The sequence below is a fragment of the Mauremys reevesii genome, linkage group 3, assembly GCF_016161935.1.
Source record: "Mauremys reevesii isolate NIE-2019 linkage group 3, ASM1616193v1, whole genome shotgun sequence".
In the NCBI taxonomy this organism is placed as follows: domain Eukaryota; kingdom Metazoa; phylum Chordata; order Testudines; family Geoemydidae; genus Mauremys; species Mauremys reevesii.
Window position 1 is genome coordinate 120,586,011 of NC_052625.1, and position 20,963 is coordinate 120,606,973.

At 43.7% G+C, this 20,963-nt stretch overlaps 1 protein-coding gene across 2 annotated transcripts in view; it reads left to right on the forward strand.

The window, feature by feature from the left end:
* Nucleotides 1-385: 385 nt before the first annotated feature.
* CEP85L (centrosomal protein 85 like) overlaps nucleotides 386-20,963 on the forward strand; it is a 219,976-nt gene continuing 199,398 nt past the window's right edge. The window contains exons 1-2 of one of the 2 annotated variants that reach the window (XM_039532805.1): nucleotides 386-656; nucleotides 13,803-13,839. In XM_039532805.1, the coding sequence (XP_039388739.1) occupies nucleotides 555-656; nucleotides 13,803-13,839 (139 nt within the window). In that variant the 5' untranslated portion in view covers nucleotides 386-554. The remainder of the gene's footprint in view (nucleotides 657-13,802; nucleotides 13,840-20,963) is intronic. The other variant, XM_039532807.1, reaches the window with a different exon arrangement.

Consider the following 20,963-nt stretch of genomic DNA (forward strand, 5'->3'; position numbering starts at 1 on the left):
CAGGGTTTTAGCCGCCCCAAGTGGTGGAGAAAAAAAAAAGTCATGATCGGCGGCAGCTCCACCACGCTGCTTTCTTCTTCGGCGGCAATTCAGCGGCAGGTCCTTCCCTCTGAGAGGGACCGAGGGACCTGCCGCCGAATAGCCCAATGTGCCACCCCTTCCCCTTTGCCGCCCCAAGCACCTGCTTGCTGGCCCTGGACTTAAGTGATACATAGGCTTTATGCGGGCCTCTGTCTAGGAGTGAATTTCATCCTATCTGAAATAATCTTCTCTCTGTCACTTGTGCCTACACCAATAGGAGGTGCTAGGCAACCAGGCTGCACATGAGAATGGGGTGGAGGAGGTTACCTAGCAACAGGAAGCTACAAGTAGATGAGCTCTGTTTTGAGCTGTATGGGCATTCTGTTCTGAGCTATGCAAGGTAATCCAGAGATGAGAGACTGAACCATAAAATGAGGGAGTTTCACAACAAAAGACACAAAAGAGAATAAAGAAGCTAACGAGAATATGAGTGATTAGCAAAAGAACAAGAGAAGACAGGGACCTAGAGAGAAATGACACTGAGGCCTATAAGAGAAACTAAACAGAAAAACCAAGACCAAAGAGAACCATTCCAAAAGAGACACAAAATATGTACTCGAATGGAGGCCTTGCTGGTATGCATATGTGTATTTGAATAATTATACAGTATACTATTTAAAATGTTCTTATATATCTGTTCATTAGATACTTTGCTTTAGAAATCTATTTTATTAATATATGCACAAATAGGTGTTTGTGTGTGCATATTATTATTATTATTATTTATTATTTGTATCCAAATACCACTAACAGGCCCCAACCAAGAATTGGGGCCCCATTGGGCTAGGCATCACAATATCACAGAATAAGAGTGTCTGCTCTGAAGAGCTTACCATATCTAAATAGACAAGAGAGACTTGGATTGGGAGAAAGTGCTACAACGTACAAGTATATATCCATCTGATTTTGTTTTATGTATCACCTTTCACCCTTACCAAAACTTTGTTAATTTAGATTTAAGGATGTTCAAATGCATTTCCTGTCAATGCAATCTCTGAAAATCAAGGAAATCCCCAGTTAAGACATTAACATGCAACCAACCTCCATTCACATCTTATCAACTAAATAAAATTATCCTATTTTATGATTTCCTTGAGATTTAGTGATTGCATTGATAGTAAAAACTTTTGACCAACCTTAACTCTATATCAATCAAGCTTTTATGTTGGAAATGCCTTTACTTTTTTTTAAAAGGGGAGTTCACGGGCTAGTACAGGGTGTTGAGTGGGACATGAGGAGACATGCAGAAAACAGAGGGTTCTAAGCTGGAGAGAGTGGTAGGTGATGATAATAAGAGAGGGCTGGGCTATTGGTTGTGGACAGGAAGGTCAGTGAGTATGGCAGGTGGCATGGGAGCAGATGTGGTTTGCAGGTGAGCCTTGGGAGGAGCAGGGCTGAGAGTTAATGGGGCTACTGAAGAATTTACAATAGAAAAAGACCAAAAGCTGACAAAGGGGAGGGGAAAGGGCAAAAATGATCCTATCCCATGTGGTTAGGGAGGGTAGCAGAAGTCATTTGGACTCTATTCCTCTGTTGAAGGCTAAACTGCAGTTATGTGTTTTGTTTTGTTTTTTTCCTTACAGGATAGTAAAAAGAACAATGGTCTCGGCTGTATTTTACAATCCATCCAAATTCATTGATTTTGTTTCACAATTTATATTACCTTTTCCATGTTTACCCAGCATACTAGCTGTGTGCATTCTTTCTTGGGCCATTATTCCAGACATTCTGGACTTCCTTTAATTAACAGCAATGTAATATTTTAGGCCACTGTGCCTCTATCATTAATACACTTGCTGGAAACTTTATTCTTCATCACCTTTATGAAGTTTACCATCCAGAATAGTGTCCTTGTCTTTAAGGCAACTGCCCTCCATTTTTATACCTTTCTGTTTTGGCTGTGTCATCTCAGGCTTTGCTCAGAGAAATACTAGTTTAATCCACTCATCCTTGTTGAATCTTTCTTACTGAACAGGGATCTGCTGAAAGTTTCTTGCTCATCCTTCTGGATTTTTGCTCCTTGTCTGTCTCTGTATCAGTCTGAGTATATAAAGCATTTTAATTTGTATATTTTTTGTCTGTTACTCATTCACAATCCACATTTTCCAAAGATGGTTGCAAAAGCATTTCCACATAAAAGCTTGCATGTGCAAAATCCAGCATGTAAAAATCTGCACCAGAAGTGTATTTCAGATTCCAATATATGTGTGGGAGGGAACCCCAAACTTCACATTTAGCAAAATTTCAGGGACATGAAAATGTATTAAACAAATTGATGATAATTTTTGGACTTAGTGTGGTCTAGTGGATATGGCCCTAGTGTGGGAATCAAGAGACATGGGATCTGTTCCCAGCTTTACCACTGACCTGCTGTGTGACCTTGGGCAAGTCATTTCACCGACCTTGTTTCTGTTTCCCTCCTGCTCATTATTTTAGAAACCAGTTTAATTAAATTGGCACAGCTCTCTTGTGTGGACATTCTTATTTCAGTTCAATAATGCCTTATGGCAATTAAATTGGCAAGGAATCAAGTTATGCCAATGTAAGTAAACTGGTTTCTAAGATGATTTAGTTAAATTGATTCCACTATCTTGTGTGGGTAAAGCCTACAGACTTAGCACAGTTGGGTCCAAAGCTTGGCTGAGGCCTATAGGTGGTGGCATAAACCAAGTATTAAACTGAACTTCATTTACAAATCTTCCATCAGTTTTACCTCACTGTTATTTCAGATTTCCTTGGCACTGTCAGAGTTAAGGACTTTACCTTAAACTGCATGGTGTCAAATAGCCACCCACACAGGCCCATCATCTACTGACGTCCCAAACTCATGTGGGGAGAAGTGGGTCATGGACAAAATTACAAAGGTCAAGGCATAAAACAAGATGAAACTAACTAAGGACATAATGGGTAACAAGAAATTTTTTTACAAATACATTAAAAGCAAGTGGAAGACCAAGGACAGGGTAGGTCCATTACTCAATGAGAGGGAAAGACAATAACAGAAAATGTAGAAATGGCCAAAGTATTAAATGCCCTTTTTTGTTTCAGTTTTCACCAGAAAAGCTTAGCAGAGAGCGGACGACTAACATAGTGAACATCAGTGTAAATGGGGTAGGATCTGAGGCTAAAATAGGGAAAGAACAAGTTAAAAATTACTTAAACAAGTTAGATATCTTCCAGTCGGCAGGCTCTGATGAAAACATCCTAGATCAGTGGCTCTCAACCTTTCCAGACTTCTGTACCCCTTTCAGGAGTTTGATTTGTCTTGTATACCCCAAGTTTCATCTCACTTAAAAACTGCTTGCTTACAAAATCAGACATAAAAATACAAAAGTGGTACAGCACACTATTACTGAAAAATTGCTTCCTTTCTTGTTTTTACCATATTATTATAAATCAATTGGAATATAAATATTGTACTTAACATTTCAGTGTATAGTATATAGAGCAGAATAAACAAGCCATTGTATGAATGAAATTTTAGTTCGTATTGACTTCGCTAGTGCTTTTTATGTAGCCTGTTGTAAAACTAGGCAGATATCTAGATGAGTTCATGTACCCCCTGGAAGACCTCTGTGTACCCCCAGAGATACCCCTACCCCTGGTTGAGAAGCACTGTCCTATACTACGTAAGGAACTGGCTGAGGAGATCTCTGAGCCATTAGCAATTTTCTTTGAGAACTCATGGAGGATGGGAGAGATCCCAGAGGACTGGAAAAAGGCAAATATAGCTCCTATATATAAAAAGGGGAATAAAGACAGCCCATAGAATTATAGACCAGTCAGCTTAACTTTGGTACCTGGAAAGATGATAATGGAGCAAAAATCAATAAATCAATTTGTAAGTACCTAGAAGATAACAAGGTGATAAGTAACAGTCAGCATGGATTTGCAAAAAAGAAATAATGTTAAACCAACCCAATAACCTTCTTTGACAGGGTAACAAGCCCTGTTAATGTCAGGGGAGCAGTAGATGTGATAATCTCAACTTTAGTAAAGTTTTTTATTCTGTTTCACATGACTCTCATAAGCAAAGTAGGGAAATATAGCCTGGATTAACCTACTATAACGTGGGTGCAAAACTGGTTGGAAATCCATACTCAGAGAGTAGTTATCAATTGATCACAATCAAGCTGGAAGAGCATATTGAGTGGGGTTCCACAGGGATCTGCCGTGGGTCCAGTTCTATTTAATATCTTCATAAATGATTTGGATAATGTCAGAGAGAGTACAATTATAAAGTTTGCAGATGATACCAAGCTTGGAGAGGCTGCAAGAGTTTTGGAGGACAGGAGCAGAATTCAAAATGATCTTGAGAAACTGGAGAAATGGTCCGAAATAAAGAGGATGAAATTCAATAAGGACAAATGCAAAGTATTCCACTTAGGAAGGAATAATCAATTGCACAAATACAAAATGGGAAATGACTGCCTAGGAAGGAGAACTACAGAAAAGGATCTAGGGGTTGTAGTGGATCACAAACTGAATATGAGTCAACAGTGTAATACTGTTGCAAAAAACCTAAACATCATTCTGGGATATATTAGCAGGGCTGCTGTAAGCATGATATGAGAAGTAATGCTTCATTTGGAGTACTGTGTCCAGTTCTGGGCACTATGCTTTGGGAAATATGTGGACAAATTAGAGAAAGTCCAGAGGAGAGCACAAAAAATTATTAAAGGTCTAGAAAACATGACCTATGAAGAAAGATTGAAAAAATTTGAATTTGTTTAATCTGGAGAAGAAAAGACCGAAGGGGACATAGCAACAGTCTTCAAGTATTTAAAAGGTTGTTAATAAAGAGGAGGGTGATACTTTTTCTCCTTATCCACTGAAGACAAGACAAGAAGTAGTGGGCTTAAATGGCAGCAAAGGAGATTTAGGTTGGATGTTAGAAAAAAACTTCTTGAATGTAAGGGTAGTTAAGTACTGGAACAAATTACCTAAGAAGGCTGCAGAATCTCTATCACTGGAGTTTTTAAGAACAGTTAGACAAATGCCTGTCAGAGATGATCTAGATAAAATTTAGTCCTGCCTCAGTGCAGAGGACTGGAGTAGATAATCGATTGAGATCCCTTCCAGTCCTACATTTCTATGATTCTCTAATTTTTTTTCCTCCCCCATACCCTGTTGTAGAAGCTGCAACTCATTCATGGATACTCAAGTTTTAGTGCTTCAATGGTAGGCTTCTACCTTCCCTAACCCTGAATATTTCTCACAAGGCAATGAGTTTTTACTTAGGCTTTGCTCAAGGGACCAGGACTTAGACTGGTTTTCTGAGGGAATATCTGTAGGGTTAGTGGATGAAATGTTGCACGTGTCTCTGACCTGTTAATGGGTTCCTGCTACATATAAATGCCAAGGCCAAACTGAAGAGACAAGGTGTGTGGGTAATATTTTTTTATTTGACCAACTTTGGTTGTAGCCATGTCGGTCACAGGACCAACATGGCTACAATGTCATTGAAAAAGGACAAACTAAATAGTTTAGCAAAAGTAAGTGTTATAGGGAAGGCAGGAAAGACACATAGTATGCACTCACAAAGTTCTATTAACATGATTTTATTTTTTGTCATAGTAAAGGATTGATAGAGCTTGAATTATTTTATTGGATGGATGCTGATGCTATAAAGCTACATCTGATCACCTTATCATGAATCAAGGGCTACATTTTGAGTCGTTCAGGAAAGGGGCATTTGTTTTAGTTTATCCTCGGCCTCAGAAATCTCTGTTATTATGATGATTACATTATACGTTTATGAATAAGTTCACTTTGACTGGCTATTTTTAAAAAAAAATCCATAAATGTCAGCTGTCCAGCAACCTGACTGACAGGAACACATTCTGCTTGGTATCTTTAAGAGGTAATATCAGTGAAATGGAATCTTGTCACAAGATAATGGTCTCCTGCTGATACATGAATGCTCAGGCATTTATGGAAAATATATGCCAGGCAAGCCAAGATGTTTATATTTGGAGCAGGAGATGCTAGTTCTGTGCTCTTGTTTGATTAAAAGAACATTTCTGTTACACCCAATGATCTTGTCACTGAAGTAAATTAGGGGAAGGAGACCAAAGCCCCGAGGTAAGTGGGGAAGTGGGATATTGGGAGAAAGCACAAGTAGGTGAGTGCAAGAGGGGAGGGCTCCAGCCCCATACTGGGACACCAGGACGATCAGTGAGTTATCTTACATGCCTATACACAAATGCAAGAAGCCTGGGGAACAAGCAGGGAGAACTAGAAGTCCTGGCACAGTCAAGGAATTATAATGTAATTGGAATAACAGAGACTTGGTGGGATAACTCACATGATTGGAGTACTGTCATGGATGGATATAAACTGTTCAGGAAGGATAGGCAGGGCAGAAAAGGTGCAGGAGTTGCGTTGTATGTAAGAGAGCAGTATGACTGCTCAGAGCTCCAGTATGAAACTGCAGAAAAACCTGAGAGTCTCTGGATTAAATTTAGAAGTATGAACAACAAGGGTGATGTCGTGGTGGGAGTCTGCTACAGACCACCAGACCAGGGGGATGAGGTGGACGAGGCTTTCTTCCAGCAACTAACAGAAGTTGCTAGATCACAGGCTCTGGTTCTCATGGGTGACTTTAATCACCCTGATATCTGCTGGGAGAGCAATACAGCAGTGTACAGACAATCCAGGAAGTTTCTGGAAAGTGTAGGGGACAATTTCCTGGTGCAAGTGCTGGAGGAACCAGCTAGGGGAAAAGCTCTTCTTGACCCGCTGCTCACAAACAGGGAAGAAATAGTAGAGGAAGCAATAGTGGATGGGAACCTGGGAGGTAGTGACCATGAGATGGTCGAGTTCAGGATCCTGATACAAGGAAGAAAGGAGAGCAGTAGAACAGAGACCCTGGACTTCAGAAAAGCAGACTTCGACTCCCTCAGGGAACTGATGGGCAAGGTCCCCTGGGAGAATAACATGACGGGGAAAGGTGTCGAGGAAAGCTGGCTGTATTTTAAAGAATCCTTATTGAGGAACAAACCATCCCGATGTGTAGGAAGAAAAGTAAATATGGCAGGCAACCAGCTTGGCTTAACAGTGAAATCCTTGCTCGTCTTAAACACAAAAAAACAGCTTACAAGAAGTGGAAGATTGGACAAATAACCAGGGAGGAGTATAAAAGTATTGCTCAGGCATGCAGGAGTGAAATTAGGAAGGCCAAATCATGCTTGGAGTTGCAGCTAGCCAGAGATGTTAGGAGTAACAAGAAGGGTTTCTTCAGGTATGTTGGCAACAAGAAGAAAGTCAAGGAAAGTGTGGGCCCCTTGCTGAATGAGGGAGGGAACCTAGTGATAGAGAATGTGGAGAAAGCTAGTTTACTCAATGCTTTTTTTGCCTCTGTCTTCACAGACAAGGTCAGCTCCCAGACAGCTGCACTCTGCAGCACGGTATGGGGAGGAGGTGACCAGCCCTCTGTGGAGAAAGAAGTAGTTTGGGACTATTTAGAAAAGCTGGACGAGCACAAGTCCATGGGGCCGGATGCACTGCGTCCGAGGGTGCTAAAGGAGTTGGCCGATGAGATTGCAGAGCCATTGGCCATTATCTTTGAAAAATCATGGTGATTGCGGGAGGTCCCGGATGACTGGAAAAAAGCTAATGTAGTGCCCATCTTTAAAAAAGGGAAGAAGGAAGATCCAGGGAACTACAGGCCAGTCAGTCTCACCTCAGTCCCTGGAAAAATCATGGAACAAGTCCTCAAGGAATCAATTCTGAACCACTTAAAGGAGGGGAAAGTGATCAGGAACAGTCAGCATGGATTCACCAAGAGCAAGTCATGCCTGACTAACCTAATTGCCTTCTATGAGGAGATAACCGGCTCTGTGGATGAGGGGAAAGCAGTGGATGTGCTATTTCTGGATTTTAGCAAAGCTTTTGATACAGTCTCCCACAGTATTCTTGCCAGCAAGTTAAAGAAGTATGGGCTGGATGAATGGACAGTAAGGTGGATAGAAAACTGGCTAGATGGTCGGGCTCAATGGGTAGTGATCAATGGTTCCATGTCTAGTTGGCAGCCGGTATCAAGTGGAGTGCCCCAAGGGTTGGTGCTGGGGCCGGTTTTGTTCAATATCTTCATTAACGATCTGGAGGATGGTGTGGACTGCACCCTTAGCAAGTTTGCAGATGACACTAAACTGGGAGGAGTGGTTGATACGCTGGAGGGTAGGGATAGGATACAGAGGGACCTAGACAAATTAGAGGATTGGGCCAAAAGAAATATGATGAGGTTCAACAAGGACAAGTGCAGAGTCCTGCACTTAGGACAGAAGAATCCCATGCACTGCTACTAGAGACCGAATGGCTGGGCAGCAGTTCTGCAGAAAAGGACCTAGGGGTTACGGTGGACGAAAAGCTGAATATGAGTCAACAGTGTGCCCTTGTTGCCAAGAAGGCTAATGGCATTTTGGGTTGTATAAGTAGGGGCATTTCCAGCAGATCGAGGGATGTGATCATTCCCCTCTATTCAGCACTGGTGAGGCCTCATTTGGAGTACTGTGTCCAGTTTTGGGCCCCACACTACAAGAAGGATGTGGATAAATTGGAGAGAGTCCAGCGGAGGGCAACAAAAATGATTAAGGGGCTGGAGCACATGACTTATGAGGAGAGGCTGAGGGAACTGGGATTGTTTAGCCTGCAGAAGAGAAGAATGAGGGGGGATTTGATAGCTGCTTTCAACTACCTAAAAGGGGGTTCCAAAGAGGATGGATCTAGACTGTTCTCAGTGGTAGAAGATGACAGAACAAGGAGTAATGGTCTCAAGTTGCAGAGGGGGAGGTTTAGGTTGGACATTAGGAAAAACTTTTTCACTAGTAGGGTGGTGAAGAACTGGAATGGGTTACCTAGGGAAGTGGTGGAATCTCCTTCCTTAGAGGTTTTTAAGGTCAGTCTTGACAAAGCCCTGGCTGGGACGATTTAGTTGGGTTTGGTCCTGCTTTGAGCAGGGGGTTGGACTAGATGACCTCCTGAGGTCCCTTCCAACCCTGAGATTCTATGATTCTATGAATCAGACAGCCTGGCCCTTATTTTCATTTACACTGAGGCCCTTTTTGCTCAGCTGAGGGGCCTTAATATAATTTAAAATTAGGCTGTTGGTGTAATGACTCTTGATGAAGTCAAGTGATAGTTGATTTCTGTACTACTGTAGACCTGCTGCATTCTGATTGGGTTAGAGAATAGGACTCTTTTGTCTCTCATTGGTTAAAACACAAGTTTATCTATAAAAGCCATTGAAAGACTCCATGATCCATAAAGGACCTTCTCTTACATTACAACTCTTCTAATTTTGCTCATCTACTGTGGCCACTGTTAGTGCAAAAGCCTTCTTTACAGTTACTGCTATCCTCAGCAAGTTTTGTGAATCTGTGCCTGTCTCCTCTTAATTAACATCACTGCTGAAAACTTATTTTTCTCCATTTGCCCTATACCTTTTCAATATTCCACTCCCTATGCTATTATCTATCTCTGTAGTAGTGCTATTTAACTTAGTAAAGTGATCTGGGATACAGTTTGTGTGAAAAATGCTATATAAAATCAAGTGTACTGTACTAAAAATGTACAGTATTCTTATAACTAATCTGACCTCAGAGTGCCTGATGTTTGACTTACAAGACAGTAATTGCACAGCCTTCCAGTAATCTGACCATAAAATAAAAAAAAGCTGCTGTTACCATGGATTTTAGGGCAGTGGACATATTATTTAACCAAATATGGCTTTAAAAAATGTCAGATGTTAATTTATAATATCCCAACCATTATTTTAATCAAGTTGATAACATGAACTCTGTGTGTGTGTGTGTGTGTGTGTGTGTATAAAATCAATTGCATGTAGGCAAGACAAGTAAGGCAAGGTTTAAAAAAAAACCAGAACAGCTAACTGGTCTTGAGCCAGTCAGTTACCTCTGAATCAGCAGCGTTCAGCTTGAGAAGACCTCTCGGGAGCCCAACAGAAAAAGAGCAACCATTCAGCATCTGTGCAGCAACAGATGCTTAGTGGGCTGTCCTGGATATCCCAGGGATGGTTGGTCTTGGTGCAGTGGACCACACCACACCTGAACCTGTTAAGTTGGCTTCAGAGGTGGCATGGGAGCTCAAAGCCACATTGCTGTTCACCTGGCTTGATTATGATGTAGGAGCTCCTGGTAGTGGCAGAGTCTCTTTCCCATTCTATCCACCGCAGTGAGCCTATGATGTTATTAGCCTGATGGAAAGTGTGCAACCTGTCCAGAGAGGATTTCTGCTATGCAGTAAGTGACTGGGTGAATCCCCTATATCCCTGATGCAAGTGTGAGATTTTCTGTACCTTGATAATCAATTTATTGGCTGCATCCTGCCACTGGATGTTAAATGGAGGAATATTGGCTAGGACAGGTAACCATACAAGTTTTGTTGGCTTTAGATGTGCCTGTGATAATTCTCATAGTATGATTTAAGTTGTGTGGCTACTAATCTAGTCTGAGCAGAGTTTAACCAAAGTGGAGCACAGTATTTGCCAACTGAGTAGCAGAAAGCAAGCCCTGAACTATGCAGTGTTTGCGCATTGACTCCCTAGGTGGATCCTACCAGTCTGTTCAGGAGACAGTTTCTGCTTTTGATCTTTTCAGCTACTTTAGTGAGATAGTATTTGTACATGGGTGACCCCTAGATATACTGGCTTTAAATCATGAGCCAACAACTGACCACTCAAGATGTTAACCTCAAGTTAGCTCTGAGCATGGTGTAAGTGGAAGCATGTTGACATGTCTTTGATGTAATTGATTTCAGTCTGCATTTCTTGCAATACTCACCTAAGGAAGCCATATCACTGTTCAGATTCTCTTCAGTGTTTTGAAAATCTTGGTCCCTTGTGGCCAAGCAGTTATCATTGGCATATATGAACTGCCTGGAGATCATATTCAGTAGGTGATTGGTGAATACATTAAATAAAATTGGTGGCAGCACCCAGCCTTGTGGGAATCTGTTCTTCTGGAATCTCCAGGTCCTGATTTTGTGTCCCAGAGCCACCTGAAAACATCTACCTTGGAACATCAGCTCAGTTGCCATGGCAACCTATTAAGACGAGCTCTTGAAAACTTATACAGCAGATAAGTGTGCTAGATGGTATCACACACTGCTGTAAGGTTAAAAAAGACAACTTCAAGTTTTCTTCTTCTCTTGAAATCTATTCTCAAATGTACATAGTTAGTGCTAACACTTAGTTTAGTCATAAACCTGCCTGATCATTACTCAAAAGTTGTTCTGTCATGGGTGAAATTCTCTCTAGGATTATCCACTCCAGGAGTTTATACCTACAACTCAGGGTTAATATTGGGTAATATGGGTTTTGTGCTGCATTGAACTTCTTGATGAGCATCCAAGCTTTTCTGCTAGATCTTGAGATTACTTTTTTCCAATGGGCTCTTCAAATTTCTTTCAGGCTGTTTAGGAGGGGGGTTGGCTATTTCTGAATCACTGGATTTTTCATACTATTCAAGGAATTCTGCACATTCTTCATCCAGACATGATATTTAGATTTTTTTGGCAGCCATGTGGGATGGACTTTGGCATAGACATAAAGATTGCTTTTGGTGTATCCTTGAATATGTTTGATCTATTGAGATGTTATGCAGGATACAGACTGTACATTGGTCAATGAGCTTAGAGTAATTGGCTCAGTCTGCCTTTCTGTAGTCCCACCATAGCGCTGAGCTAGTGGTCACTATAGGAATGGTAACCCCTATTTGGACTGGAAAGGGCGATGTCAGGTGGGGGGGGGGGAATTTCCAAGGACCCTGCAGATGGCTGGTAGAGGGCAGTCTCCAGCTGAAATGACACAACTGTGGTCAGGGGAGTAGCCCTGGTTCCAGTAGGCAACGTGAAAAGTTGCTGGTCTGCTTAGGGTCACAAAGAAATTGTAGTTCACTGAGGGAGGTACAGTTTGATCAGATTCGCTATAGCCGTGACTATTAAAGTCTCCAGCATAAATGGCAGGATGCTGGAATGATGGTAGAACAGGAGCAAGTCATAACTGATTAAGGGGCTTGTAGACATTAGCCACTTTAAACTTACTGATCCTTGTGATGTCAGAATAATCAGATGTAGGTGGTAAACACTCCACTGGATCTTACATAAGTGTCTCTGCTGTATTTTTCATGCAACGTGTAGTTTATAAAGTCAAAAACAGATATTATGAACTTATTGGCAATAAGAGAATTCATTGGGGTTTCCTGAAGGCAGATGACGTTGTTGTGTTAGGAAGCAACATGTTCAAGAACAGAGGGTTTTGAAACTGATAGGCCCTCAAAATTGAACTTTAGCATCTTGAGAAGGGCCAACATTTATAACACTTACATGAAATAAGTTACACATAAATTGTTAAGTCCCACCATGTTCTCCAGCAATAGGAATCCTCTGCAGAGGCTTCTCACAGCTCAACCTTCCTCTGGAATAGAAGGATTCTTAACAATGACCAACCATTCTGTTTGGTTTGGAAGGGAGAGAAAACCATTCCCAGACTTTTAGAAAAAAAGGGATACTTAGGAGTGGAAGGGATCATTGTGCACAGTCTGCTCCTACCCAGCTTCTCTGGAATAGGAAAGATCCTCAGAGGGAACTATGCATGCCTATTCCCTCCCTCCCTTACTCCGGAGCAATAGGGAGTCTTACTGGAAGCATGCTCAGTCCATATCCCACTTAAAGAGAAGGATGACTGTTAAGTGTATGATGCTGACAGTCCAGTTCTCTGTTCCTTCTGGAGCAACATTGAACTTTGAGGCCTAGATTCTTTTATGAACTACATGTGCTTTACTCTGGTGTAACTTCAGTGTCTTCAGGGAAGGATCAGGCCTGCTTGTGAGTGGGGAATCTTGGCTGAATTTCTCCAAAGTATGAGATTGTCACAGCAGCAACCTGGCATTTGTGGTTCAGGACATAGCTTATTTTTTCATGAGTTTTTCAGGTGTTGGGAAAAAATAGTTTATATTACGGTATACTCTAATGGAAAAGCCCAATAGAATTGAATTGGGATAAAACTGTTAGGGTCCTATTAGAAACTTGGCTTTTTACAGAAACTACTAGAAATATTTATAGGGCTTGATTCACCATTGCCCTGCACCTTGTATAGCAAGGGTTCTCAAACTGGGGGTTGGGACCCCTCAGGGGTTGCAAGGTTATTACATGGGGGGTTGCAAGCTGTCAGCCTCCATCTCAAAACCTGTATTGCCTCCAGCATTTATAATGGTGTTAAATATAAAAAAAACCTGTTTTTAATTGATAAGGAGGGTCGCACTCAGAGGCTTGCTATGTGAAAGGGGTCACCAGTACAAAAGTTTGAGAACCACTGTTGTATAGTCATTTATACTTGTGCAAAGCAAGAAAATGGGCATACCATAGTATTTATTTGGTAGTGTTTTTATGCCCACTGTACACAGATGTAAGTAACTACACAGGTGCAGAGCAGTGGAAGATCAGGGCCGTATAATGTAACAGGATTCTGCTGGTTTTCATTAAACTCTCCTATAGAATCCTATAGCAGGGATGTAATTCTCTTACTTTTTATAAAATGGATCAGAGCACATAAAGAAAGTTAATAATATTCTTTTAAATTCCATAGGACATGAGGGACACAACCTTGGTTGTGCTCTGTGTGTGTGTATTATGCAAATATCAGACTTTTTTAAAAAAGGAAAAGGTAATGTTTTGCTGGGTTTTTTGTTTTTGTTTTTCAGAGGAACTACTTTTTGGTGGAAGAACTCTGTGACTGCGGTAAGTCAGACTGAATAATTACCAGTACTGCCAGTATAACAAGGATTGTGTGATGTCCTTTTCAGTTCAGCAGATAGAATTTCTAAATTAAAATATTTGTTCAATTTACATTAGAAATAGCTATTGATAAAGAACTGGAAAGAGAACGAGCTGGAGAATCTGATCATATACAAAGCTCCCGGTTTAGACTATTTAGTGGAGGTACTGCATGATTTTGTATTGTGTTAATATTTGTGTTAAATATCTAGAACAATTCTCAACCTTTTTACCCAAGACCCCAAAAACCACTTGTGTTTTCATAGCATGACCCACAATCGCAATCATTTACAGCTGCAAATGACTCTTACTGGGGTAACGGCAAGAAACTATTACTAGACTGGGGTGGTTGGTTGGTTCGTTGTGAAGGGTTGAGAGTGTTGGGGTTGCTGGGATAAGACTGGTGGATGCTGGAGTTTCTGGGTGGTGGTGTCTGAGGACCCTCTAGGGGTACATGGTGAGTGCACTAGATACCTTCCTTCATCTACTCCTCTTCTCACGCACTCATAATCTACTCTAGAGTAAGGTGCCATCTCAGAATGCTGTGGACATCAGGAAAAACGTCTTCACAGTGAGAACCACTGATCTGTAGAGAGACAAGGTAGATGAGGTAACAGCTTTTAAAATTTATTGGACCAACTTCAGAAGTTGGTCACAAAAGATATTACCTCACCTACCTCGTCTCTCTCACAATCTGGGACCAACACTGCTACAACAACACTGCAAACATTAATCTGTAGAACAGTTTTCATGAGGAAGTGGTAGAAGCCCTATTGCTTGGCACATTTAAAATGAGACTGGGCAAAATAATGTACGGTAAGGAAAAATTCTGTTTTTGCAGGAAGATGGGCTAGGTGACCTAACAGGTCTTTTGTATTTCTACTTGTTATGAAATAGTAAATGGGATAAAAGAGTTGGTAACTTATAGATTTTAAGAACCCATCTTTGGGTTCTAGTAATATTAGGAACTACTGAATTAAACTGACGCTCAAGAGATTCTGGGAACTTTCATAGTTGCTTTCTAATTGAAGTCATGTGTATTGCTGTTACCAGAAAGCTTATGTAACTGACGTGTCTCGATTTCTAACATGTCTGTTTGCTCACTAAATTTCACAAACACATGGCTTTGAAGCTTGATCAGTGGCCCTACAGGACAAATTCTTTATTCAGTTACTAATCTAGAGTAACTTCACTGAGGGGGTGGATACTAAATCTAATTTTCGAATTCTACTATCCATACCCAATTTGTAGATTTGATCTGACTCCACATTCACATTTGTAGAACTACCAGTCACATTTGAAGGAACACACCCGATCCCACCGGTCCCCCCCCTCCTTCTATCCAATTCGCCCATTTTTGTGGAAAATTTCAATGCATGCTGGGGAAAAAATCCATGTGCCCCTGTTGTCATTGTGCCTCCCTGTCTTCCCCGTCCTTCTGTTCGAAATCTTTGCCTTCCTCGCCAGTGCCCGGTTCGCCCCCGACGCTGCGAGCACCGCCAGCATCCTGCCCGCATGACAATCCGCTTGCGACTTGCACCATTGCATGGCCCCTGTCATATGCTCCGCCTCCGCTCACCGAGTCCAGGCTGTGAGGCGCGAGGCGAGGAGAGAGCAGGCGGCAGCTCTCGACAGGAGAGGAGAGCCCGGCCAGCGTCTCTTCCTAGCAGTGGCAGTGGGTGGGAATCATGGGGTGGCCGTGGGGTGGGACTGGTTGGTGGGCGCAGGGCACTGGTGACAGACTGGTGTGGCAGGGGGGGTGCCATGCGAACAACATGCTTCTGTGGCCGCGTAAAGGAGCAGAGTGGGGTGACTGTGTGTTGCTGCAGTGCGGAGACTGTGTGACTGCTGCACCTGCAGCTGTGGGACACAAAGCGCCGAGCCTGCCCAGACTGTGCACAGGGCCTGCCTGGCGGAAATGCAATGGAGCAGGCCCTGAGCCTTGCAATCTAACCACTGTGGCGTCAGTGGGCTGGGGTTGCATGCTGAAGCACAAGTAGCGCAAATTCTCGTGGACGCACTGTCGTGTGAAAATCGGAAATGTGACTGTCATCATGCTGGCATCCATAGTAGTGACTGATGTGGCGGGGAGAGTGGGCGTATATGGTGCGGGGGTGGCCATAGATGGCCTGGCGCCAGCACCCTGGCACCACCCCTCCAGATCCTTTCACCTGTGCCAAGCTAATGGGCTTTGGTGTTTTTTTACCACCATAGGGAAGGGTACCAACATCAACGGGGGGTGGGCGGGTGGGGAGGCCAACCTGCTGCGGTGTTCAGCCTCCAGGCAGGCACTTTGGTCCCGCACCACAAAATTCCAGTTGGGGATGTGCAGATGCCCACAGATGCCACAAGTGGGATCAGGGGACGCCTATGGACCCTAATGCCATCGCTCTATGGCGGCCTAAGCCTAATGCCTTGGCCACTGAGGAACTAAAGGGAACTCTTCAACAACGTGGAGAATGGGTGTCAGAGTGGTGGTGTGGTGGAACCTGGGAGATGGAGAGATACGCGGGAGTCGGACTGAAACCTGATCATAAAAAATATCCCAAGCTCTTGGTGTGTGCTTTGCTGTCTCCTCAATCTCTGAACAAGTTCTGTGCAGCTCTTTGGACCCTTGAGAGGTTGCTGAGGTTGAGGTGCTGAACATTTCTGCTGAAGCCATCGCAGCGAGGAGAGACCCAAGCTGAGAGAAGCAGCAGGCAGGTTGGATATGCTGGAGGAGAGTTTGGCAGAGCAGGTAACAAGTGACTGTCCACTTTGACTGCAGATCTGATTGACCATAAAACCCCATTTCCCAACTTCCCCACCACTTTTTTTACATTTTTTTTAATTTAGTAATTAATAATAAATCTTTTTTGTTTTTTTTTATTTTAATTTCATGTTTTTTATGTAATGAATTTTTTTGTGCTGGTGAATGGGTGGCACTGATGGTGGGGGCAGGAGGCAGGGGGGTAGGTGCGGCCTGATGGTGTTTACCATGACGGCTGTGGGGGTGTGGGTTGGGGGGGGTGAGGGGTGGGGTGGAGGAGTAGGGAGTGGGTTGGGTGGGGGGTTGGGGGCGGTGGGCGGCGGGAGGAGTCCCTGGAGTCCATTGGGCATTGGGCATGAAGCCGGGGAGGGGATCGGGACTGCAGGGGGACCCAGCACAAACAAACCCCACACAAAGAGGGGGGCAGCACATAGCATACACACAGACTGAACCTGAGTGTGTGCCACACTGCAGTGTGTGTCCCTGTGCCTGCCCTGCAGCTGCAGCCACTGCACTGGCTGCTGTGTGTGCTGCACAGAGCACACAATTCACCACACACACAACCACAGAACAACACCCCACAGAACCACAGGAAACAGCAAGACAACACAAAAAACCGCTTAAAAACAATACACACAGGGGTTTGAACTGGGGGGGTTTGAACTTGTTGATGCCTAAGAAGGAGCTTGTAAAAAAATTACACACAAAGAGCTGTCTCATGATTTATGTCGGTGTGTGCAGGCAGGTTCACGATGCCGCCACCCCTCTCCCTCCTGTCACTTGGGCTGAGGGGATTGGGACTCTGGGTCTTGGACAGGAGGGTTGCATGCTGTGCAGGGCTCTCTCTCCTCCTCTCTCCTCCTGACTGGCACAATCTCTCGCGCGGGCGTCTCTACCTTCTCTCCTAGTCTCTCCAAGCAGCGAGCGCAGCGCGCTTTCTCCTCCTGGTCCATCCTGCTCGCCCTCCTGCCCCCCTCCAGGTGTGTCCAGGCTCTCTCTGCTCTGTCTCTGCTCTCTCTGCTCTGCTCTCTGCCGCTGCCAGTTTCTCTCTGCTGGCCTGTCCCTTGTCTTTTTCGCCTCTTTTCTTTTCTCGTCTGTCTGCCGCCAGCCTCTGCAGCCTCTGCGAGGGGATGGCGGCTGTGTCTGGCGAAAAGTAGATGATGAAAGTGGTGATTAGGTGACAGAACACATACAAAACAGTAACAGTCACAGACAGTTAACACCAGCAAGTCACAGTCAGAAAGACAAGACCAAAGTCTAGAGAGAGAGAACTCAGAACTAGAGCGCTCTCAGATCTCAGAGCGCATTCCGAGCGCCAGCAGAGAAGAGGAAGCGCGAGAAAGATAGCTGCATCCCTCATTGCAAAGTCCTGGTAAGCCTTACACAAAGTGAGTGCTTGTTAGTTAGTGCTAGCTGTGCTTCTGCTAGTGAAAATGCAAAAAAGAAGCAAGAAAGATGAGCGTTATCCGCGCAAGTGGCATCTATGCTCCCCTCTCAGCTTTTCCTCTGAGCTCTGCCAGGCTGGCTGTTCTTCTGCAAATAAAATGCAAAAAAAAAACTCTGTTATGCGAGGTAAAAGAAAAACATTAAACAAAGTAATTCTTATGTAAGAAAAAGTAAAAGTCTTAAAAAAAGTAATAGCACAGTAACAACACAGTACTAATCCACTAATTCCACTAGCACTTAATAGCGACATCATCACCTGGCGTGTCAGCGCACACAGAGAGACAGAAGTAACAGGAGCCCTGCACAGACTGCAGGACCAGCTGCTGCCATCCTCCCCAGCATGTCCCCTGGTATGCCTGCCTGTACCTGAGGGAAGAGTGTGCTTGCTGAGAGCACCCACAAGCGAAAGCTCCAACCCAGCACTTGCTGCTTGCCAAAGCTTCTCTCTGAGAGCTTTTGGCTTTCCCCAGCTGAGGACTATTCCTATCTTATTCCTACTATTGCCTCCTATTATATGTTTGTATATTTTTGTATTTTTTATATTATATTTTTTATTTTTTATATATATATTTTTTAAAAATAAAAAAATGTTTTGTTTCTGTTTCCTTATTCCCTGATCCTTCCCCTGATCCTGATTCTCAGTCCGGGGGCGGGCGGGGCGGACGGGAGGGGTCTGTGGGGAGTGATGAAGAGAGATCCTGGGGGAGGGGGAGGGGGGGGTGAGTGGCCTGGCTGTCGCGCCGCCTTCCTCAAAAGACCCTTCCTTCCCCATCCGGGGGAACAGGGAGAGGAGGAACTGTCCGTCCTACACACTATTCGCCTCCACCCTGGGCACGCCACTGCTGGGGCACCAGTGGGGCATGCATGCAGTGTGGCATGAGAAAGGGGTCTGGGGGGGGCTGCCTGGCGCCGCGCGCGCCGCTGGCTCTGACTTTTTGATACTCTCTTAGTCTTTTCTTCACTTGCCCGCACTGCATCCCGCCTCTATCCCTTTCTCTTTCATGGCTTTAGGACCTTCTCTTCTTCGCTCGCTCGCGCGCTTTGTTGAGCAGCCGAAAGCACAGAGACTCGCCCACACAGCCCATCAGATCCTGACTTTCCGCAGTCCATGGGACTGGGGACTCTTTCTATTCTGGGATTGCCCGACTCTCTGCTGAAGAGCTCTGCATCTGCTTGCGTGCCTGCAGGAGCCGCGCGATGTGCAGACAGTCAGTCAGAAACAGCCCAGACACAGGAAAAAAAAAAAAATTTCATTGGTCATTTTGTGTGTGCTGTCCAAGCTCGACTGCTGTCCAGAGCGCTCACAGCTGTCCAAAACAGTGCACTGTGGGGATAGCTCCCGCGAGAGCTGATTATTAGCATCCACACCAGCCTAATTTCGAGCTAGCAGTGCATTTGATTTAGCTCCTACACCTGCCGCGGTGTGGAAAACCAAAAAAAAAAAGCCTAGTTCTAAAATTAAATGGCTTCCTGGTGGTGACGCGGTTGTGCGTTAGTTCGAATTAACGCTGATAAATTCGAATTAAAGTCCTAGTGTAGACCAGGCCTGAGTTCAATGGAGTTACTTCAGTTTGACACCAGTGTCACAGGGCACCTCCATCGCTGCTTGGTGAACTGCACTGCCTGGCCAGTTTGGATGGTTTCACAGTCACAAACACACACCGGGCTGTTTATTTTTCACCAAGGTGCATTTTTTCCCTTACTACATAGTAATATTGTGCAAGACAGGCTTACAGCAAGAGTAGGCTTCCCTGCAGCCCTCACTCCCCAGCCCAGGCTCATTCTCTGAACTTCCTTCTGAGCTGCCCCTTGCTTCTTGTTCCTCCCTTTATAGCCTCCCCAGTTACCTTGTTAGCACAGCGATTGTCACCCTGGTGCTCACAGTCCCCCAGCAGAAAGTGTATAATTGCCCTCAGCTGGGCCTGCAGCAATGTCAGGGATCAAGGGGCTGCTGATACCAATCTCACTCACCCTGGTTGTGGCTTTACTGTAATCTTTACAGTTAAATTTGCCTCTATGCATATATTATGACTATGTCTGCAATTTATTGAGTTATTTTTACGAAATGACTCTAGGTGTTTACAGTGAAAAGAATAGAATCCTGAATATATAATAGTCAAAGTTGAAAAGTTAAACATTTATTTGTGCCCAAAAGTATTGTCTATTTTCCATTCTTAACACAAATTATAAAAGTACATGCATAATACAATAATTAGTGTACAGTTTTGTACATACAGATTGTTAGAACTGGCCTTGTAATTTTAACTTCTCTCTTCGTTCTTTTCTTTCTGTTTTTAATTATCTGTTTTATCTTATTGGGTTCTGAGGGCAAGATGATAAATCTTCTTAGAAATCAGAAGCTCTCAGTGAGAATCCATTCATCTGGTCCTTTGTGTCACTCAGGTGTGGCTTAGTGCTTGCAAAATCCTCCCATGCAGTCTAAGGTTGATATAAATCCTCCTGCATCAGAGTTTAAGATAATCTCTAGTTAGTTGGGCTGGTCTAAAAATGATGCTGTTTCATTGAAACCAGAATGTTTTGCGGAAACATGTCTGTTTGAATGAAAATTTCTTTGGGAAGGTTTCTCAATCCGAGATGGAATTCCGAGAGAGAGAGAGAGACCCCAGCCTAGCCTGGTGTTTAGGGTTCTCTGTCTGTCTCAGAGAGGGGACTTGAATCTGTCTCTCACACATCGCAGGTGATGCCTTAATCGCCAGGCTATTCAGCATTTTCTCATTCCTGACATTGAAAGAAAATACATTTTGAAATCTTGAAATTTTTCATGAAATGGAATTGTTGTTGACTAGCCAGCCCTAGTCAGGAGGAAACTTTCCCTAGGGGCAGGTTATCCCAGAACTGCCTACTGCAGGATTTCTTGTACCTTACTCTGAAG